This window comes from Carcharodon carcharias (assembly GCF_017639515.1).
Source record: "Carcharodon carcharias isolate sCarCar2 chromosome 27 unlocalized genomic scaffold, sCarCar2.pri SUPER_27_unloc_1, whole genome shotgun sequence".
Lineage (NCBI taxonomy): Eukaryota > Metazoa > Chordata > Chondrichthyes > Lamniformes > Lamnidae > Carcharodon > Carcharodon carcharias.
In genome coordinates this window covers 6,935,937-6,958,891 of record NW_024470624.1, presented here as the reverse complement: position 1 = coordinate 6,958,891, position 22,955 = coordinate 6,935,937, and the positions used below count along the sequence as shown (strand labels likewise).

Sequence of the window (22,955 nt, the reverse complement as noted above, 5' to 3'; positions counted from 1 at the left end):
GTGCTGTACCTGTCCTGGGAGTGTCTGATAGAGACATTGTAGAGGGAGCTTTACTCTGTATCTTACCCTGAGCTGTACCTGTCCTGGGAGTGTTTGATGGGGACAGTGTACAGGGAGCTTTACTCTGTATCTAACCCTGAGCTGTACCTGTCCTGGGAGTGTTTGATGGGGACAGTGTAGAGGGAGCTTTACTTTGTATCCAACCCTGTGCTGTACCTTTCCTGGGAGTGTTTGATGGGGACAGTATAGAGGGAGCTTTACTCTGTATCTAACCCCGTGCTGTAACTGTCCTGGGAGTGTTTGAGGCGGACAGGTAGAGAGAGATTTACTCTGTATCTGACCCCGTGCTGTACCTGTCCTAAGAGTGTTTGATGGGGACGGTGTAGAGAGAGATTTACTCTGTATCTAAACCTGTGTTGTACCTGTCCTGGGAGAGTTTGATGGGGACGGGGTAGAGAGAGATTTACTCTGCATTTAACCCCATGCTGTAACTGTCCTGGGAGTGTTTGATGGGGACATTGTAGAGGGAGCTTTACTCTGTATCTAACCCCATGCTGTACCTGTCCTGGGAGTGTTTGATGGGGACGGTGTAGAGGGAGCTTTATTCTGTATCTAACCCCGAGCTGTACCTGTCCTGGGAGTCTCTGTGGGGACAGTGCAGAGGGAGCTTTACTTTGTATCTAACCCCATGCTGTACCTGTCCTGGGAGTGTTTGATGGGGACAGTATAGAGGGAGCTTTACTCTGTATCTAACCCCGTGCTGTACCTGTCCTGGCAGTGTTTGATGGGTACAGTGTAGATGTAGATTTACTCTGTATCTAACCCCATGCTGTACCTGTCCTGGGAGTGTTTGATGGGGACAGTGTAGAGGGAGCTTTATTCTGTATCTAACCACGTGCTGTACCTGTTCTGAGAGTGTTTGATGGGGACAGTGGAGATTGAGCTTTACTCTATATCTAACTCCGTGCCGTACCTGTCCTGGGAGTGTTTGATGGGGACAGTGTAGAGGAAGCTTTACTCTGTATCTAACCCCATGCAGTAACTGTCCTGGGAGTGTTTGAGGCGGACAGGTAGAGGGAGATTTTCTCTGTATCTAACCCCATGCTGTACCTATCCTTAGAGTGTTTGATGGGGACGGTGTAGAGGGAGATTTACTCTATATCTAAACCCGTGCTGTACCTGTCCTGGGAGTGTCTGATAGAGACATTGTAGAGGGAGCTTTACTCTGTATCTAACCCTGAGCTGTACCTGTCCTGGGAGTGTTTGATGGGGACAGTGTAGAGGGAGCTTTACTCTGTATCTAACCCTGAGCTGTACCTGTCCTGGGAGTGTTTGATGGGGACAGTGTAGAGGGAGCTTTACTCTGTATCTAACCCCGTGCTGTACCTGTCCTGGGAGTGTTTGAGGCGGACAGGTAGAGAGAGCTTTACTCTGTATCTGACCCCGTGCTGTACCTGTCGTGGGAGAGTTTGATGGGGACAGTGTAGACTGAGCTTTACTCTATATCTAAACCCGTGCTTTACCTGTCCTGGGAGTGTCTGATTGAGACATTGTAGAGGGAGCTTTACTCTGTATCTAACCCCATGCTGTACCTGTCCTGGGAGTGTTTGATGGGGACAGTGTAGAGGGAGCTTTACTCTGTATCTAACCCCATGCTGTACCTGTCCTGGGAGTGTTTGATGGGGACGGTGTAGAGGGAGCTTTATTCTGTATCTAACCCCGTTCTGTACCTGTCCTGGGAGAGTTTGTTGGGGACAGTGTAGAGGGAGCTTTACTCTGTATCTAACCCCATGCTGTACCTGTCCTGGGAGAGTTTGTTGGGGACAGTGTAGAGGGAGCTTTACTCTGTATCTAACCACGTGCTGTACCTGTTCTGAGAGTGTTTGATGGGGACAGTGGAGATTGAGCTTTACTCTATATCTAACCCCATGCAGTAACTGTCCTGGGAGTGTTTGAGGCGGACAGGTAGAGAGAGATTTACTCTGTATCTGACCCCGTGCTGTACCTATCCTGGGAGAATTTGATGGGGACAGTGTAGAGGGAGCTTTACTCTGTATCTAACCCTGAGCTGTACCTGTCCTGGGAGTGTTTGATGGGGACAGTGTAGATGGAGATTTACTCTGTATCTAACCCCATGCTGTACCTGTCCTGGGAGTGTTTGATGGGGACAGTGTAGAGGGAGCCTTACTCTGTATCTAACCCTGTGCTGTACCTGTCCTGGGAGTGTTTGATGGGGACAGTGTAGAGGGAGCTTTATTCTGTATCTAACCACGTGCTGTACCTGTTCTGAGAGTGTTTGATTGGGACAGTGTAGAGGGAGCTTTACTCTGTATCTAAACGCGTGCTGTACCTGTCCTGGGAGAGTTTGATGGGGACAGTGTAGAGGGAGCTTAACTCTGCATCTAACCCTGTGCTCTACCTGTCCTAGGAGTGTTTGATGGCGACAGTGGAGAGGGAGGTTTACTCTATATCTAACCCCGTGCTGTACCTGTCCTGGGAGTGTTTGATGGGGACAGTGTAGAGGAAGCTTTACTCTGTATCTAACCCCATGCAGTAACTGTCCTGGGTGTCTTTGAGGCGGTCAGGTAGAGAGAGATTTACTCTGTATCTGACCCCGTGCTGTACCTGTCATTAGAGTGTTTGATGGGGACGGTGCAGAGGGAGATTTACTCTGTATCTAACCCTGTGTTGTACCTGTCCTTGGAGCGTTTGATGGGGACGGGGTAGAGAGAGATTTACTCTGTATTTAACGCCATGCTGTAACTGCCCTGGGAGTGTTTGATGGGGACAGTGTAGAGGGGGCTTTATTCTGTATCTAACCCCGAGCTGTTCCTCTCCTGGGAGTGTTTGATGGGGACAGTGTAGAGGCAGCTTTACTCTGTATCTAACCCCGTGCAATGCCTGTCCTGGGAGTGTTTGAAGGGGACAGTGTAGAGTGAGATTTACTCTGTATCTCACCCCGTGCTGTGCCTGACCAGGGAGTTTTAGATGGGGACAGTGTAGAGGGAGCTTTACTTAGTATCTAACCCTGTGCTGTACCTTTCCTGGAATTGTTTAATGGGGAAAGTGTAGAGGGAGCTTTACTCTGTATCTAACCCCGAGCTGTACCTGTCCTGGGAGTCTTTGTGGGGACAGTGTAGAGGGAGCTTTACTTTGTTTCTAACCCCATGCTGCAACTGTCCTGGGAGTGTTTGATGGGGACAGTATTGAGGGAGCTTTACTCTGTAACTAACCCCGAGCTGTACCTGTCCTGGGAGTGTTTGATGGGGACAGTGTAGAGGAAGATTTACTCTGTATCTAACCCCATGCTGTACCTATCCTGGGAGAGTTTGATGGGGACAGTGTAGAGGGAGCTTTACTCTGTATCTAAACCCGTGCTGTACCTGTCCTGGGAGTGTTTGATGGGGACAGTGTAGAGGGAGCTTTACTCTGTATCTAACCCTGTGCTGTACCTGTCCTGTGAGTGTTTGATGGGGACAGTGTAGAGGGAGATATACTCTGTATCTAACCCCGTGCTGTACCTGTCCTGGGAGTGTTTGATGGGGACAGTGTAGAGGGAGATTTACTCTATATCTAAACCTGTGTTGTACCTGTCCTGGGAGCGTTTGATGGGGACGGGGTAGAGAGAGATTTGCTCTGTATCTAACCCCGTGCTGTAACTGTCCTGGGACTGTTTGATGGGGACAGTGTAGAGGGAGCTTTACTCTGTATCTACCCCCGTGCTGTACCTGTCCTGTGAGTGTTTGATGGGGACAGTGTAGAGGGAGATTTACTCTGTATCTAACCCCGTGCTGTACCTGTCCTGGGAGTGTTTGATGGGGACAGTGTAGAGGGAGATTTACTCTGTATCTAACCCCGTGCTGTACCTGTCCTGGGAGTGTTTGATGGGGACAGTGTAGAGGGAGATTTACTCTGTATCTAACCCCGTGCTGTACCTGTCCTGGGAGCGTTTGACGGGGACAATCTAGAGGGAGCTTTACTCTGTATCTAACCCCGTGCTGTACCTGTCCTGGGAGTGTTTGATGGGGACAGTGTAGAGGGAGCTTTATTCTGTATCTAACCCTGTGCTGTACCTGTCCCAGGAGTGTTTGATGGGGACAGTGTAGAGGGAGCTTTTTTCTGCAATCTAACCCCGTGCTGTGGCTGTTTTGAGAGTGTTTGACGGGGACAGTGCAGAGGGAGCTTTACTCTGTATCTAACCCCGTGCTGTACCTGTCCTGGGAGTGTTTGATGGTGACAGTGTAGAGGGAGCTTTACTCTGTATCTAACCACATGTTGTATCTGTCCTGGGAGTGTTTGAGGCGGACAGGGTAGAGAGAGATTTACTCTATATCCAACCGCGTGCTGTACCTGTCCTGAGAGTGTTTGATGGGGACAGTGTAGAGAGAGATTTACTCTGTATCTAACCCTGTGTTGTACCTGTCCTGGGAGCGTTTGATGTGGACGGGGTAGAGAGAGATTTACTCTGTATCTAACCCCGTGCTGTAGCTGTCCTGGGAGTGTTTGATGTGGGCAGTGGAGAGGCAGCTTTACTCTGTGTCTAACCCCGAGCTGTTCCTGTCCAGGGATTGTTTGATGGGGACAGTGTAGAGGGAGCTTTAATCTGTATCTAACCCCGTGCTGTACCTGTCCTGGGAGTGTTTGATGTGGACAGTGTAGAGGGAGCTTTACTCTGTATCTAACCCCATGCTGTACCTGTCCTGGGAGTGTTTGATGGGGACAGTGCAGAGGGAGATTTACTCTGTATCTAACCCCGTGCTGCGCCTGTCCTGGGCGTGTTTGATGGGGACAGTATAGAGGGAGCTTTACTCTGTATCTAACCCCGAGCTGTACGTGTCCTGGGAGTGTTTGATGGGGACAGTGTAGAGGGAGCTTTACTCTGTATCTAACCCCGAGCTGTACGTGTCCTGGGAGTTTTTGATGGGGACAGTGTAGAGGGAGCTTTATTCTGTGTCTAACCCCGTGCTGTACCTGTCCCAGGAGTGTTTGATGGGGACAGTGTAGAGTGAGCTTTACTCTGTATCTAACCACATTCTGTTCCTGTCCTGGGAGCGTTTGATGAGGACGGTGTAGAGAGAGATTTGCTCTGTATCTAACCCCTTGCTGTAACTGTCCTGGGAGTGTTTGATGGGGACAGTGTAGAGGGAGCTTTACTCTTTAACTAACCCCGAGCTGTACCTGTCCTGGGAATGTTTGATGGGGACAGTGTAGAGGCAGCTTTACTCTTTATCTAACCCCGTGCTGTACCTGTCCTGGGAGTGTTTGATGGGGACATTGTAGAGGGAGCTTTACTCTGTATCTAACCCTGTGCTGTACCTGTCCTGGGAGTGTTTGATGGGGACAGTGTAGAGTGAGCTTTACTCTGTATCTAACCCCCGTGCTGTACCTGTCCTGGGAGTGTTTGATGGGGACAGTGTAGAGTGAGCTTTACTCTGTATCTAACCACATTCTGTTCCTGTCCTGGGAGTGTCTGAGGCGGACAGGGTAGAGAGAGATTTACTCTGTATCTAACCCCGTGCTTTACTTTTCCTGAGAGTGTTTGATGCGGACGGTGTTGAGAGAGATTTACTCTATATCTAACCCCGTGCTGTACCTGTCCTGGGAGTGTTTGATGGGGACAGTGTAGAGGGAGCTTTACTCTGTATCTAACCCTGTGCTGTACCTGTCCTGGGAGTGTCTGATGGGAACAGTGTAGAGCGAGCTTTACTCTGTATCTAAACGCGTGCTGTACCTGTCCTGGGAGAGTTTGATGGGGACAGTGTAGAGGGAGCTTACTCTGCATCTAACCCTGTGCTGTACCTGTCCTAGGGAGTGTTTGATGGCGACAGTGTAGAGGGAGCTTTACTCTATATCTAACCCCGTGCTGTACCTGTCCTGGGAGTGTTTGATGGGGACAGTGTAGAGTGAAGCTTTACTCTGTATCTAACCCCATGCAGTAACTGTCCTGGGAGTGTCTTGAGGCGGTCAGGTAGAGAGAGATTTACTCTGTATCTGAACCCCGTGCTGTACTTTTCCTGAGAGTGTTTGATGCGGACGGTGTTGAGAGAGATTTACTCTATATCTAACCCTGTGTTGTACCTGTCCTGGGAGCGTTTGATGGGGACGGGGTAGAGAGAGATTTACTCTGTATTTAACCCCATGCTGTAACTGTCCTGGGAGTGTTTGATGCGGACAGTGTCGAGGGAGCTTTACTCTATATCTAACCCAATGCTGTAACTGCCCTGTGAGTGTTTGACGGGGACAGTGTAGAGGGAGCTTTACTCTGTAACTAACCCCGAGCTGTTCCTGTCCTGGGAGTGTTTGATGGGGACAGTGTAGAGGGAGATTTAAACAAAAAAACTGCGGATGCTGGAAATCCAAAACAAAAACAGAATTACCTGGAAAAACTCAGCAGGTCTGGCAGCATCGGCGGAGAAGAAAAGAGTTGACGTTTCGAGTCCTCATGACCCTTCGACAGAACTTGAGTTCGAGTCCAGGAAAGAGCTGAAATATAAGCTGGTTTAAGGTGTGTGTGTGGGGGGCGGAGAGATAGAGAGACAGAGAGGTGGAGGGGGTTGGTGTGGTTGTGGAGGAACAACACCTCATCTTCCGACTAGGGACTTTACAGCCTTCCGGACTGAATATTGAATTCAACAACTTTAGGTCGTGAGTCCCCTCCCCCATCCCCACCCCCTTTCTGTTTCCCCCTTCTTTTTTTTTCCCAATAAATTATAAAGATTTTCCTTTTCCCACCTATTTCCATTATATAAAAAAAAAACCACTAGAGCTATACCTTGAGTGCCCTACCATCCATTCTTAATTAGCACATTCGTTTAGATAATATCACCAACTTTAACTTTAACACCTATGTGTTCTATTGTACTATTGTTGTTGACATCTTTTGATGATCTGCTTCTATCACTGCTTGTTTGTCGCTACAACCACACCAACCCCCTCCACCTCTCTGTCTCTCTATCTCTCCGCCCCCCACACACACACCTTAAACCAGCTTATATTTCAGCTCTTTCCTGGACTCGAACTCAAGTTCTGTCGAAGGGTCATGAGGACTCGAAACGTCAACTCTTTTCTTCTCCGCCGATGCTGCCAGACCTGCTGAGTTTTTCCAGGTAATTCTGTTTTTGTTTTAGAGGGAGATTTACTCTGTACCTAACCCTGTGCTGTACCTGTCCTGGGAGTGTTTGATGGGGACAGTGTAGAGGGAGATTTACTCTGTATCTAACCCCGTGCTGTACCTGTCCTGGGAGTGTTTGACAGGGACAGTGTCGCGGGAGCTTTACTCTGTATCTAACCCCGTGCTGTAACTGTCCTGGGAGTGTTTGATGGGGACAGTGTAGAGGGAGCTTTACTCTTTAACTAACCCCGAGCTGTACCTGTCCTGGGAGTGTTTGAGGGGGACAGTGTAGAGGGAGCTTTACTCTGTATCTAACCCTGTGCTGTACCTGTCCCAGGAGTGTTTGATGGGGACAGTGTAGAGGGAGCTTTATTCTGTATCTAACCCCGTGCTGTAGCTCTTTTGAGAGTGTTTGTTGGGGACAGTGTAGAGGGAGCTTTACTCTGTATCTAACCCCGTGCTGTACCTGTCCTGGGAGTGTTTGATGGGGACAGTGTAGAGTGAGCTTTACTCTGTATCTAACCACATTCAGTTCCTGTCCTGGGAGTGTCTGAGGCGGACAGGGTAGAGAGAGATTTACTCTGTATCTAACCCCGTGCTTTACTTTTCCTGAGAGTGTTTGATGCGGACGGTGTTGAGAGAGATTTACTCTATATCTAACCCTGTGTTGTACCTGTCCTGGGAGCGTTTGATGGGGACGGGGTAGAGAGAGATTTACTCTGTATTTAACCCCATGCTGTAACTGTCCTGGGAGTGTTTGATGGGGAGAGTGTAGAGAGAGCTTTAGTCTGTATCTAACCCCGTGCCGTACCTGTCCTGGGAGTGTTTGATGGGGACAGTGTAGAGGGAGCTTTAATCTGTATCTAACCCCGTGCTGTACCTGTCCTGGGAGTGTTTGATGGGGACAGTGTAGAGGCAGCTTTTCTCTGTGTCTAACCCCGTTCTGTTCCTGTCCTGGGATTGTTTGATGGGGACAGTATAGACGTAGCTTTACTCTGTATCTAACCCCGTGCTGTGCCTGTCATGGGAGTGTTTGATGGGGACAGCATAGAGGGAGCTTTACTCTGTATCTAACCCCGAGCGCAACCTGTCCTGGGAGTGTTTGATGGGGACAGTGTAGAGGGAGATTTACTCTGTATCTAACCCTGTGCAGTACCTGTCCTGGGATTGTTTGACAGGGACAGTGTCGCGGGAGCTTTACTCTGTATCTAACCGCATGCTGTAATTGCCCTGGGAGCGTTTGATGAGGACGGTGTAGAGAGAGATTTGCTCTGTATCTAACCCCGTGCTGTAACTGTCTTGGGAGTGTTTGATGGGGACAGTGCCGAGGGAGCTTTACTCTGTATCTAACCCCGAGCGCAACCTGTCCTGGGAGTGTTTGATGGGGACAGTGTAGAGGGAGATTTACTCTGTATCTCACCCCGTGCTGCGCCTGTGCTGGTCGTGTTTGATGGGGACAGTGTAGAGGGAGCTTTATTCTGTATCTAACCCAGTGCTGTACCTGTTCTGAGAGTGTTTGATGGGGACGGTGTAGCTGGAGATTTACTCTGTATCTAACCCTGTGCTGTACCTTTCCTGGCAGTGTTGGATGGGGACATTGTAGAGGGAGCTTTAATCTGTATCTAACCCCGAGCTGTACCTCTCCTGGGAGTGTTTGATGGGGACAGTGTAGAGGGAGCTTTACTCTTTAACTAACCCCGAGCTGTATCTGTCCTGGGAGTGTTTGATAGGGACAGTGTAGAGTGAGATTTACTCTGTATCTAACCCCGTGCTGTACCTGTCCTGGGAGTGTTTGATGGGGACAGTGTAGAGGGAGCTTTACTCTGTATCTAACCCCGTGCTGTACCTGTCCTGGGAGTGTTTGATGGGGACAGGGTAGAGAGAGATTTACTCTGTATCTAACCCCGTGCTTTACTTTTCCTGAGAGTGTTTGATGCGGACGGTGTTGAGAGAGATTTACTCTATATCTAACCCTGTGTTGTACCTGTCCAGGGAGCGTTTGATGGGGACGGGGTAGAGAGAGATTTACTCTGTATTTAACCCCATGCTGTAACTGTCCTGGGAGTGTTTGATGCGCAGAGTGTCGAGGGAGCTGTACTCTATATCTAACCCAATGCTGTAACTGCCCTGTGAGTGTTTGACGGGGACAGTGTAGAGGGAGCTTTAATCTGTATCTAACCCCGTGCTGTACCTGTCCTGGGAGTGTTTGATGGGGACAGTGTAGAGGCAGCTTTACTCTTTGTCTAACCCCGTTCTGTTCCTGTCCTGGGATTGTTTGATGGGGACAGTATAGATGTAGCTTTACTCTGTATCTAACCCCGTGCTGTGCCTGTCATGGGAGTGTTTGATGGGGACAGCGTAGAGGGAGCTTTACTCTGTATCTAACCCCGAGCTGCACCTGTCCTGGGAGTGTTTGATGTGGACAGTATAGAGGCAGCTTTACTCTGTAACTAACCCCGAGCTGTACCTGTCCTGGGAGTGTTTGATGGGGACAGTGTAGAGGCAGCTTTACTCTGTATCTAACCCCGTGCTGTTCCTGTCCTGGGAGTGTTTGATGGGGACAGTGTAGAGGCAGCTTTACTCTGTATCTAACCCCGTGCTGTTCCTGTCCTGGGAGTGTTTGATGGGGACAGTGTAGAGTGAGCTTTACTCTGTATCTAACCCCGTGCTGTGCCTGTCCTGGGAGTGTTTGATGGGGACAGTGTAGAGGGAGCTTTACTCTGTATCTAACCCTCTGCTGTACCTGTCCTGGGAGTGTTTGATGGGGACAGTGTAGAGGGAGCTTTACTCTGTATCTAACCCCGAGCTGTACCTGTCCTGGGAGTGTTTGATGGGGACAGTGTAGAGGGAGCTTTACTCTGTATCTAACCCCGTGCTGTACCTGTCCTGGGAGTGTTTGATGGGGACGGTGTAGAGGGAGCTTTACTCTGTATCTAACCCCGTGCTGTACCTGTCCTGGGAGTGTTTGATGGGGACAGTGTAGAGGGAGCTTTACTCTGTATCTAACCCTGTGCTGTACCTGTCCTGGGAGTGTTTGATGGGGACAGTGTAGAGGGAGCTTTATTCTGTATCTAACCCCGTGCTGTGGCTGTTTTGAGAGTGTTTGACGGGGACAGTGTAGAGGGAGCTTTACTCTGTGTCTAACCCCGTGCTGTTCCTGCCCTGGGAGTGTTTGATGTGGACAGTGTAGAGGGAGCTTTACTCTGTATCGAACCCTGTGCTGTACCTGTCCTGGGAGTGTTTGATGGGGCCAGTGTAGAGGGAGATTTACTCTGTATCTAACCACGTGCTGTATCTGTCCTGGGAGTGTTTGAGGCGGACAGGGTAGAGGGAGATTTACTCTATATCCTACCCCGTGCTGTACCTGTCCTGAGAGTGTTTGATGGGGACAGTGTAGAGAGAGATTTACTCTGTATCTAACCCCGTGTTGTACCTGTCCTGAGAGTGTTTGATGGGGACAGTGTAGAGGGAGCTTTACTCTGTATCTAACCCCGTGCTGTACCTGTCCTGAGAGTGTTTGATGGGGACAGTGTAGAGGGAGCTTTACTCTGTATCTAACCCCGTGCTGTACCTGTCCTGGGAGTGTTTGATGGGGACAGTGTAGAGGGAGCTTTACTCTGTATCTAACCCCGTGCTGTACCTGTCCTGGGAGTGTTTGATGGGGACAGTGTAGAGGCAGCTTTACTCTGTGTCTAACCCCGTTCTGTTCCTGTCCTGGGAGTGTTTGATGGGGACAGTGTAGAGGGAGCTTTACTCTGTATCTAACCCCGTGCTGTACCTGTCCTGGGAGTGTTTGATGGGGACAGTGTAGAGGGAGCTTTACTCTGTATCTAACCCAGTGCTGTACCTGTCCTGGGAGTGTTTGATGGGGACAGTGTAGAGGGAGCTTTACTCTGTATCTAACCCCGTTCTGTACCTGTCCTGGGAGTGTTTGAAGGGGACAGTGTAGAGGGAGCTTTACTTTGTATCTAACCCCGTGCTGTACCTGTCCTGGGAGTGTTGGATTGGGACATTGTAGAGGGAGCTTTATTCTGTATCTAACCCCGTGCTGTACCTGTCCTGGGAGTGTTTGATGGGGACAGTGTAGAGGCAGCTTTACTCTGTATCTAACCCTGTGCTGTACCTGTCCTGGGAGTGTTTGATGGGGACAGTGTAGAGGCAGCTTTACTCTGTGTCTAACCCCGTTCTGTCCCTGTCCTGGGAGTGTTTGAAGGGGACAGTGTAGAGGGAGCTTTATTCTGTATCTAACCCTGTGCTGTACCTGTCCTGGGAGTGTTTGACAGGGACAGTGTCGCGGGAGCTTTACTCTGTATCTAACCCCATGCTGTAATTGCCCTGGGAGCGTTTGATGAGGACGGCGTAGAGAGAGATTTGCTCTGTATCTAACCCCGTGCTGTACCTGTCCCAGGAGTGTTTGATGGGGACAGTGTAGAGGGAGCTTTACTCTGTGTCTAACCCCGTGCTGTTCCTGTCCTGGGAGTGTTTGATGGGGACAGTGTAGAGGGAGATTTACTCTGTATCTAACCCCGTGCTGTACGTGTCCTGGGAGTGTTTGATGGGGACAGTGTAGAGGGAGCTTTACTCTGTATCTAACCCCGTGCTGTACCTGTCCTGGGAGTGTTTGATGGGGACAGTGTAGAGGAAGCTTTACTCTGTATCTAACCCTGTGCTGTACCTGTCCTGGGAGTGTTTGATAGGGACAGTGTAGAGGTAGCTTTACTCTGTATCCAACCCCGTGCTGTACCTGTCCTGAGAGTGTTTGATGGGGACAGTGTAGAGAGAGATTTACTCTGTATCTAACCCTGTGCTGTTCCTGTCCTGGGAGTTTTTGATGTGGACGGGGTAGAGAGAGATTTACTCTGTATCTAACCCCGTGCTGTACCTGTCCTGGGAGTGTATGATGGGGACAGTGTAGAGTGAGCTTTACTCTGTATCTAACCACATGCTGTTCCTGTCCTGGGAGTGTCTGAGGCGGACAGGGTAGAGAGAGATTTACTCTGTATCTAACCCCGTGCTTTACTTTTCCTGAGAGTGTTTGATGCGGACGGTGTTGAGAGAGATTTACTCTATATCTAACCCTGTGTTGTACCTGTCCAGGGAGCGTTTGATGGGGACGGGGTAGAGAGTGATTTACTCTGTATTTAACCCCATGCTGTAACTGTCCTGGGAGTGTTTGATGCGGACAGTGTCGAGGGAGCTGTACTCTATATCTAACCCAATGCTGTAACTGCCCTGTGAGTGTTTGACGGGGACAGTGTAGAGGGAGCTTTAATCTGTATCTAACCCCGTGCTGTACCTGTCCTGGGAGTGTTTGATGGGGACAGTGTAGAGGCAGCTTTACTCTGTGTCTAACCCCGTTCTGTTCCTGTCCTGGGATTGTTTGATGGGGACAGTATAGACGTAGCTTTACTCTGTATCTAACCCCGTGCTGTGCCTGTCATGGGAGTGTTTGATGGGGACAGTGTAGAGGGAGCTTTACTCTGTATCTAACCCCATGATGTACCTGTCTTGGGAGTGCTTGAGGCCGGCAGTGTAGAGAGAGATTTACTCTGTATCTAACCCCGTGCTGTACCTGTCCTGAGAGTGTTTGATGGGGACGGTGTAGAGAGAGATTTACTGTGTATCTAACCCTGTGTTGTACCTGTCCTGGGAGCGTTTGATTGGGACAGTGTAGAGAGAGATTTACTCTGTATTTAACCCCGTGCTGTACCTGTCCTGGGAGTGTTTGATGGGGACAATGTAGAGGGAGCTTTACTCTGTATCTAACCCCGAGCTGTACCTGTCCTGGGAGTGTTTGATGGGGAAAGTGTAGAGGGAGCTTTACTCTGTATCTCACCCCGTGCTGTACGTGTCCTGGGAGTGTTTGATGGGGACAGTATAGAGGGAGCTTTAATCTGTAACTAACCCCGAGCTGTACCTGTCCTGGGAGCGTTTGATGGGTACGGGGTAGAGAGAGATTTACTCTGTATTTATCCACATGCTGTAACTGTCCTGAGAGTGTTTGATGGGGACAGTGTCGAGGGAGCTTTACTCTGTATCTAACCCTGTTCCCTACCTTTCCTGGGAGTGTTTGATGGGGACAGTATAGAGGGAGCTTTACTCTGTATCTAAACCCGTGCTGTACCTGTCCTGGGAGTGTTTGATGGGGACAGTTTAGAGGGAGCTTTACTCTGTATCTAAACCCGTGCTGTACCTGTCCTGGGAGTGTTTGATGGACACAGTGTAGAGGGAAATTTACTCTGTATCTAACCCCGTGCTGTACCTGTCCTGGGAGTGTTTGATGGAGACAGTGTAGAGGAGATTTACTCTGTATCTAACCCCATGCTGTACCTGACCTCGAACTGTTTGACGGGGACAGTGTAGAGGGAGCTTTACTCTGTATCTAACCCCGTGCTGTACCTGTCCTGGGAGTGTTTGATGGGGACACTGTAGAGGGAACTTTACTCTGTATCTAACCCTGTGCTGTCGCTGTCCCAGGAGTGTTTGATGGGGACAGTGTAGAGGAAGCTTTATTCTGTATCTAACCCCGTGCTGTACCTGTTCTGAGAGTGTTTGATGGGGACAGTGTAGAGGGAGCTTTATTCTGTATCTAACCCCGTGCTGTACCTATTCTGAGAGTGTTTGTTGGGGACAGTGTAGAGGGAGATTTACTCTGTATCTAACCCTTTGCTGTACCTGTCTTGGGAGTGTTTGACGGGTCAGTGTAGAGAGAGCTTTACCCTGTATCTAACCCCGTGCTGTACCCTTCCTGAGAGTTTTTGATGGGGACGGTGTAGATAGAGATTTACTCTGTATCTAACCCTGTGTTGTACCTTTCCTGGGAGCGTTTGATGGCGACGCGGTATAGAGAGATTTACTCTGTATTTATCCACATGCTGTAACTGTCCTGGGAGTGTTTGATGGGGAAAGTGTAGAGGGAGCTTTACTCTTTATCTAACCCTGTGCTGTACCTGTTCTGGGAATGTTTGATGGGGACAGTGTAGAGGGAGATTTATTCTGCATCTAACACCGTGCTGTTCCTCTCCTGGGAGTGTTTGATGGGGACAGTGTAGAGGGAGCTTTACTCTGTATCTAACCCGAGCTGTACCTGTCCTGGGAGTGTTTGATGGGGACAGTGTAGAGGGAGGTTTAATCTGTATCTACCCCTGTGCTATACCTGTCCTGGGAATGTTTGACGGGGACGGTGTAGAGAGAGCTTTCCTCTGTATCTAACCCTGTGCTGTACCTGTCCTGGGAGTGTTTGACGGGGACAGTGTAGAGGGAGCTTCACTCTGTATCTAACCCCGTGCTGTACCTGTCCTGGGAGTGTTTGATGGGGACAGTGTAGAGGGAGCTTTACTCTGTATCTAACCCTGTGCAGTACGTGTCCTAGGAGTGTTTGATGGGGACAGTGTTGAGGGAGCTTTATTCTGTATCTAACCCCGTGCTGTACTTGTTCTGAGAGTGTTTGATGGGGACATTGTAGAGGGAGATTTACTCTGTATCTAACCCCGTGCTGTACCTGTCCTGGGAGTGTTTGATGGACACAGTGTAGAGGGAAATTTACTCTGTATCTAACCCTGTGCTGTACCTGACATGGAACTGTTTGACGGGTCAGTGTAGAGGGAGCTTTACTCTGTATCTAACCCCGTGCTGTACCTGTCCTGGGAGTGTTTGATGGAGACAGTGTAGAGGAGATTTACTCTGTATCTAACCCCATGCTGTACCTGACCTCGAACTGTTTGACGGGGACAGTGTAGAGGGAGCTTCACTCTGTATCTAACCCCTTGCTGTACCTGTCCTGGGAGTGTTTGATGGGGACTCTGTAGAGGGAACTTTACTCTGTATCTAACCCTGTGCTGTCGCTGTCCCAGGAGTGTTTGATGGGGACAGTGTAGAGGGAGCTTTATTCTGTATCTAACCCCGTGCTGTACCTGTTCTGAGAGTGTTTGATGGGGACGGTGTAGAGGGAGCTTTACTCTGTATCTAACCACGTGCTGTACCTGTCCTGGGAGTGTTTGTTGGGGACAGTGTAGAGGGAGATTTACTCTGTATCTAACCCTTTGCTGTACCTGTCTTGGGAGTGTTTGACGGGTCAGTGTAGAGAGAGCTTTACCCTGTATCTAACCCCGTGCTGTACCCTTCCTGAGAGTTTTTGATGGGGACGGTGTAGATAGAGATTTACTCTGTATCTAACCCTGTGTTGTACCTTTCCTGGGAGCGTTTGATGGCGACGCGGTATAGAGAGATTTACTCTGTATTTATCCACATGCTGTAACTGTCCTGGGAGTGTATGATGGGGACAGTGTCGAGGGAGCATTACTCTCTCTCTAACCCCATGCTGTAACTGCCCTGGGAGTGTTTGATGGGGAAAGTGTAGAGGGAGCTTTACTCTTTATCTAACCCTGTGCTGTACCTGTTCTGGGAATGTTTGATGGGGACAGTGTAGAGGGAGATTTATTCTGCATCTAACACCGTGCTGTTCCTCTCCTGGGAGTGTTTGATGGGGACAGTGTAGAGGGAGCTTTACTCTGTATCTAACCCCGAGCTGTACCTGTCCTGGGAGTGTTTGATGGGGACAGTGTAGAGGGAGGTTTAATCTGTATCTACCCCTGTGCTATACCTGTCCTGGGAATGTTTGACGGGGACGGTGTAGAGAGAGCTTTCCTCTGTATCTAACCCTGTGCTGTACCTGTCCTGGGAGTGTTTGACGGGGACAGTGTAGAGGGAGCTTTACTCTGTATCTAACCCCGAGCTGTACCTGTCCTGGGAGTGTTTTTTGGGGACAGTGTAGAGGGAGGTTTAATCTGTTTCTACCCCTGTGCTATACCTGTCCTGTGAATGTTTGACGGGGACAGTGTAGAGGGAGCTTCACTCTGTATCTAACCCCGTGCTGTACCTGTCCTGGGAGTGTTTGATGGGGACAGTGTAGAGGGAGCTTTACTCTGTATCTAACCCTGTGCAGTACGTGTCCTAGGAGTGTTTGATGGGGACAGTGTTGAGGGAGCTTTATTCTGTATCTAACCCCGTGCTGTACTTGTTCTGAGAGTGTTTGATGGGGACATTGTAGAGGGAGATTTACTCTGTATCTAACCACGTGCTGTACCTGTCCTGGGAGTGTTTGATGGACACAGTGTAGAGGGAAATTTACTCTGTATCTAACCCCGTGCTGTACCTGACATGGAACTGTTTGACGGGTCAGTGTAGAGGGAGCTTTACTCTGTATCTAACCCCGTGCTGTACCTGTCCTGGGAGTGTTTGATGGAGACAGTGTAGAGGAGATTTACTCTGTATCTAACCCCATGCTGTACCTGACCTCGAACTGTTTGACGGGGACAGTGTAGAGGGAGCTTTACTCTGTATCTAACCCCTTGCTGTACCTGTCCTGGGAGTGTTTGATGGAGACTGTGTAGAGGGAGCTTTACTCTGTATCTAACCCCTTGCTGTACCTGTCCTGGGAGTGTTTGACGGGGACAGTGTAGAGGGAGCTTCACTCTGTATCTAACCCCGTGCTGTACCTGTCCTGGGAGTGTTTGATGGGGACACTGTAGAGGGAACTTTACTCTGTATCTAACCCCGTGCTGTACCTGTTCTGAGAGTGTTTGATGGGGACGGTGTAGAGGGAGCTTTACTCTGTATCTAACCACGTGCTGTACCTCTCCTGGGAGTGTTTGTTGGGGACAGTGTAGAGGGAGATTTACTCTGTATCTAACCCTTTGCTGTACCTGTCTTGGGAGTGTTTGACGGGTCAGTGTAGAGAGAGCTTTACCCTGTATCTAACCCCGTGCTGTACCCTTCCTGAGAGTTTTTGATGGGGACGGTGTAGATAGAGATTTAATCTGTATCTAACCCTGTGTTGTACCTTTCCTGGGAGCGTTTGATGGCGACGCGGTATAGAGAGATTTACTCTGTATTTATCCACATGCTGTAACTGTCCTGGGAGTGTATGATGGGGACAGTGTCGAGGGAGCATTACTCTCTCTCTAACCCCATGCTGTAACTGCCCTGGGAGTGTTTGATGGGGAAAGTGTAGAGGGAGCTTTACTCTTTATCTAACCCTGTGCTGTACCTGTTCTGGGAATGTTTGATGGGGACAGTGTAGAGGGAGATTTATTCTGCATCTAACACCGTGCTGTTCCTCTCCTGGGAGTGTTTGATGGGGACAGTGTAGAGGGAGCTTTACTCTGTATCTAACCCCGAGCTGTACCTGTCCTGGGAGTGTTTGATGGGGACAGTGTAAAGGGAGGTTTAATCTGTATCTACCCCTGTGCTATACCTGTCCTGGGAATGTTTGACGGGGACGGTGTAGAGAGAGCTTTCCTCTGTATCTAACCCTGTGCTGTACCTGTCCTGGGAGTGTTTGACGGGGACAGTGTAGAGGGAGCTTTACTCTGTATCTAACCCCGAGCTGTACCTGTCCTGGGAGTGTTTTTTGGGGACAGTGTAGAGGGAGGTTTAATCTGTTTCTACCCCTGTGCTATACCTGTCCTGTGAATGTTTGACGGGGACGGTGTAGAGAGAGCTTTCCTCTGTATCTAACCCCGTGCTGTACCTCTCCTGGGAGTGTTTGATGGGGACATTGTAGAGGTAGCTTCACTCTGTATCTAACCCTGTGCTGTACCTGTCCTGGGAGTGTTTGATGGGGACAGTGTAGAGGGAGCCTTATTCTGTATCTAACCCCGTGCTGTACTTTTTCTGAGAGTGTTTGATGGGGACAGTGTAGAGGGAGATTTACTCTGTATCTAACCACGTGCTGTACCTGTCCTGGGAGTGTTTGATGGGGACAGTGTAGAGTGAGCTTTACTCTGTATCTATCCCGAGCTGTACCTGGCCTGGGAGTCTTTGATGGGGACAGTGTTGAGGGAGCTTTACTTTGTATCTAACCCTATGCTGTACCTGTCCTGGGAGTGTTAGATGGGGACAGTGTAGAGGGAGCTTTACCCTGTATCTAACCCTGTGCTGTGTCTGTCCTGGGAGTGTTTGATGGGGACAGTGTAGAGAGAGCTTTACTCTGTATCTAACCCCGAGCTGTACCTGTCCTGGGAGTGTTTGATGGGGACAGTGTAGAGGGAGCTTTACTCTGTATCTAACCCCGTGCTGTACCTGTCCTGGGAGTCTTTGATGGGGACAGTGTAGAGAGAGCTTTACTCTGTATCTAACCTCGAGCTTTACCTGTCCTGGGAGTGTTTGATGGGGACAGTGTAGAGGGATCTTTACTCTGTATCTAACCCCGAGCTGTACCTGTCCTGGGAGTGTTTGATGGGGATGGTGTAGAGGGATCTTTGCTCTGTATCTAACCCCGTGCTGTACCTGTCCTGGGAGTGTTTGATGGGGACAGTGTAGAGGGAGCTTTACTTTGTATCTAACCCAGTGCTGTACCTGTCCTGGGAGTGTTTAAGTCTTCTCTTTTTCAATCTGCACTACTACTCATCTTGGTCACCAGAATATCTTCGTGAATTAATATTTTCTGGACGGACCCCATACCTCGCAGGGGTGGAGTGGGGGTAGCGGGGGGCGTGTGAGCGTTGTGACCCTCCTTTCTTGGCCATGTGGCTCAGTGAATATCTGAATTGCTGACATCTAAGCTCCCCTCACACCTAACCGATGAGCCGTCTGCCGTTTTGAGCGTAAACCGTCACTCACCATCTGTCACCACGTCTGATCGCGACACCTCTCCCTGGTATCCTCTGTGCGTATCTCCACCCTCCTCCTCCTTCCAGGCAGCTTTCTCTGCGGGCGCAGCAGCAGGAGGTGCAGCGCAGTCACCGGAGCTCTCTGGGGGCCCCGAGGCCTGACAGGGATCCATTACGACGGTGGGAGCTCCATCCATTTTTGGTTCAGCCGCGGTTGCCGCTGAAATCCTTTTGGCCACTGACTGTTTCGTCTCAGTTCGTCGCGTCCCCTGTTCAGCCAATGACAGCCCAGCGCCTGTTAATGGTGTGAAATCCTCAGCTAATGAAAATTCAGTCCCATTTGTTGACATTTCGTGCTTAGCTAATGGTTGTTGAATCCCAGTAATTGATCTCTCCTGCTCAGCCAATGACTGTTCAGTTCCAATTATCGATCTATTCTGCTCAACCAATGATGGCGGTTCAGTCCCAGGCGATTTTTCCCGCTCAACCAATGGCAACTCAGTCCCAATTATAGAATTTTTCCGCCCAGCCAATGACAGTTCAATCCCAGCTGACTTCTCCTGTTCAGCCAATGGCAGTTCAGTCCCAATTATGGATCCATTCTGTTCAGCCAAAGACAGCTCAGTCCGCGTCTTCGGCTTAGCCAATGATGAATCAGCCCCAGACCCCGCCTTAGAAACTGACGGTTCAGTCCCAGTGCCCACTTTAGCCAATGATGGCTCAGTCACAGTCTCTGCCTTAGCCAATGACGGTTCAGTCCCAGTCTCTGCCTTAGCCAATGACAATTCAGTCCCAGTGTCCATGTTAGCCAATGATGGTTCAGTCCCAGTCTCCGCCTTAGCCAATGACAGTTCAGTCCCAGTTTCCACGTTAGCCAACGATGGTTCAATTGCAGTCTCTGCCTTAGCCAATGATGGTTCAGTCCCAGTGTCCACTCTAGCCAATGATGGTTCTGTCTCATTCACTGCTTTAGTCAATGGCAGTTCAGTCCCAGTCTCCGCCTTAGCAAATGGCAGTTCAGTCCCAGTCTCCGCCTGAGCCAATGGCGTTTCAGTCCTAGTCTCCACCTTAACCAACGAGAGTTCAGTCCCAGTCTCTGCCTGAACCATTGATGAATTAGTCCCTGTGTTCATCTTAGCTAATGGTGATTCAGTCGGAGTCCCTGCATTAGCCAATGAAGGTTCACTCCCAGTCGCCACCTTAGCCAATGACAGTTCAGTCCCAGTCTCTGCCTTAGCCAAAGATGGTTCAGTCCCAGCCGCCACCTTAGCTAATGTCGGTTCAGTCCCAGACTTTGCCTCAGCCAATGATGGTTCAGTTCCAGTCTCCGCCTTGGCCAATGAATGATCAGTTCCAGTCTCCACCTTAGCCAATGACAGTTCAGTCCCATTGTCCGCATAAGCCAATGACGGTTCAGTCCCAGTCTCCGCCTCAGCCAATGGCAGTTGAGTCCCAGTCTCCGCCTTGGCCAATGACGGTTCAGTCCCATTGTCCACATGAGGCAATGACGGTTGAGTCCCAGTCTCCGCGTTAGCCAATGACGGTTCAGTCCCAGTCTCCGCCTCAGCCATTGGTAGTTGAGTCCCAGTCTCCGCGTTAGCCAATGACGGTTCAGTCCCATTGTCCACATGAGGCAATGACGGTTCAGTCCCAGGCCATTTCCCCTCAACACACATGCAGCAGCCGGGTACCCAGCCCTCGGACACGCCATCAGCATCAGGTGACCATCCTGCCCCCGGCAGCCGATCGGGGGACCCGAGGGTGGGCGGGTCCCTCTGTGAGAGGCCGCCGAGCACCGAGCTAGCAGGAGGAGGCCCTCCCCCTGGCAGCGGGTGGGAGGATCCGGGCGGGGGAGTGGTCCTGCCCTCCATGCGTGTCCGGGATTCCCTCCAATCCAGGCCGCCGGCGACGCCCATCCCGGCCGAAAGGCCGCGGCCCACTTGGGATCGGCCGTCCTCCCCATGGTCGGCGGGGGCCAGGCTGGTATGGCTGGTCAGCCACTGGCCGGCGGGCGTGGGAGAGCCGTACGCCTTCGGGGCCTTCCCCCCTCCCCCCACCGCGTCCCACTCGGGGGCGCCAGCACACCTCACCCGACTGCGACGGCGCTGCTGGTGGTGGTGGCGTCGCCGGTGGTGGTGGTGGAGCCAAGCCCAGTGCCGGGCCTGCGCCGCCCCCCGGCGGCGGGCGCCGAGGGAAGCAGGCAGCGTTCGGGCGCGCGGGCGGGACGGCCCCCGGGATCCAGCGCCGGTGGCTGCCGGCGCCGCTGCAGGCCCGGCAGAAACTTCCAGAAGCTCCACGTACTCCCCTCCATCGTCGAGGAGGACGAGCAGGCGATCCAGCTCCTCCTCCTCCTCCTCCTCCCGGTGAGCCGACTCCAATCCGTCGGCGGCGCGGGCCTCCGGGCCGTGGGTCACGTCGCTGCCGCTGCCGGGCCCCCGCTTGCTCGGCTGGCCGTTAGCGGATCCGCCCCGCTCCTCGCCCTCCGGCTCGGAGGCCGCCCCGTCCCCCGAGAGGCGGGGCCTCCCACCGGAGGCTGACAGCAGGCGTGGGTAGACCAGCTGTCGCCAGCGCACGCGGCGCAGACGGCCCCCGGGCGAGGCCAGCAGGCAGCAGTCCAGTCGGTGGCGGCGCAGCAGGCCGCCGGCGGGCGCCAGGCTCCGGTTCACGCCCTCCAGCCACTCGACGGTGAAGAGGTGCGGGTACGAGGACTCGGGCACCGTCAGCTCCTTCACCCCGCCCCCGCCGTCGCCGGGGTCGTCATCGAGGTACTTGAGCAGAAGGCGGGCCCCGCGCTGGTCCCGCCCCCCTCCGGCGGCCAGCGGCGCCACCTGCAGGTAGAAGTCCTCCGGCTGTAGCGCCCTCCAGTCCAGCGCCGAGAGCTGCAGCACCAGCTGCTCCCCCAGGCAGAGCGGCCAACCCTGGTGCAGGAAGAGGCAACCATCGTAGTGAGCCTGGAGAGAGGGAGAGAGAGAGAAAGAGAGAGATCAAGGGAATGACCACAAAAACAACAACAAATACAACAACTGAGCATTGCGAGAGAGAAAGAGGTTTCAGTACAGTGTCTACCACAACGATTTAGAATTGTGTGAGAGAGACTGTGAGTTCCCAGCAATGTTTACAACAAAGTTAAATTAACATTTCATCAGCCTGGAAACCTTCTAACCTACTGAAACCACCCCCCCTCCCCTCCCCCCACCCCAATGGTTCCCTTTCCACACACATCAAGACTTCACACCCAAGCCAATTAAGGAGATGTGGTGGGCAGTTGTACCAAAGCTCAGTCCAAGGGTTTGTCTTTGCTGACCGACTTGAAGGACATGCTAGAGAGGCGGGCAGGTTTCGGGAGGGATTTCCAGAATTTAAGCCTTTGGCTGCCCTCGGCGCCAGTGGCTTAGCCCTTAAAATCCAGGGATTCTCCATATGCGGTGGGGAGCACCGATCAGGGAGGGTCCTGGGGCTTGGGGGAGATGACTGGACACCTAGTGTTCTTCTAGCGGTGGGGGTGGGGGGTTCCATCATACTGAATCCCAGGTTGGGAACCAAAGCAGGGTCCACGGCAACATCCAGTGCTACATGTCAGCAATTACACATCAGGGAAATTTCTGAGCTATTCAATTGCTTCCTCTGGCTGGGGTGATTGGTGTATCTGAAGATCAAAGTCTCGCCGCAGTTGTACAGGGTTTTGGCGAGACCGTGTCTGCAATAGTCTGTATGGCTCTTGGTCTCCGCATTTCTGGAAGGGTATACCTGCACTGGAGCCGGTGCGGCGAAGGCTTACAAAATTCACCCCCTGGGGTGGCGGGGTGGCCCTATGAGGAGTAGCTGAGCGAGTTGGGTCTTTCCTCCGGTGGGGCTTTAGGAGAATGAGAGGTGATCTGACTTGAAACGTACGAGATTCCGAAGGGCCTTGACCGGCGTGAGGGGATCTCACGTGTCGGTGCAGACTCGACAGGCCGAAGGGCCTCTTCTGCACTGTGTGGTTCTGTGATTCCGTGATCTGCTTTTGTGGACCCGCGTGCCGTGCGCTTGGGGTGGAGGCCGACAACTGCTTCCCCCCCTCTCCCCAGCATGCCCTGTGCTCCGGCGATCATGCAGAGAGCGGCGGTAGAGGGGTGGCGCGCACACAAGGGGCGGCTGGATAAACCGGCTGCGGGTGCTGGAGAGAGGATGCCGAAGGGTTGAAGGCTCCCGTGAACGCACGCGCGGGGTCAAGAGGGGAAGAGGGTCGACTC

At 51.5% G+C, this 22,955-nt stretch overlaps 1 protein-coding gene across 2 annotated transcripts in view; it reads right to left on the bottom strand.

Moving 5' to 3' along the window:
- Positions 1-22,955, bottom strand: part of LOC121273656 (rho guanine nucleotide exchange factor 40-like) — a 231,445-nt gene that overhangs the window by 174,414 nt on the left and 34,076 nt on the right. Inside the window, exons 3-4 of one of the 2 annotated variants that reach the window (XM_041180802.1) lie at positions 19,259-21,674; positions 18,734-19,216 (exon numbers count right to left, since the gene is read on the bottom strand). In XM_041180802.1, coding sequence (XP_041036736.1) covers positions 18,734-19,216; positions 19,259-21,674 — 2,899 coding nt within the window. Of the gene's footprint in view, positions 1-18,733; positions 21,675-22,955 lie in introns of both variants that reach the window. The other variant, XM_041180801.1, reaches the window with a different exon arrangement.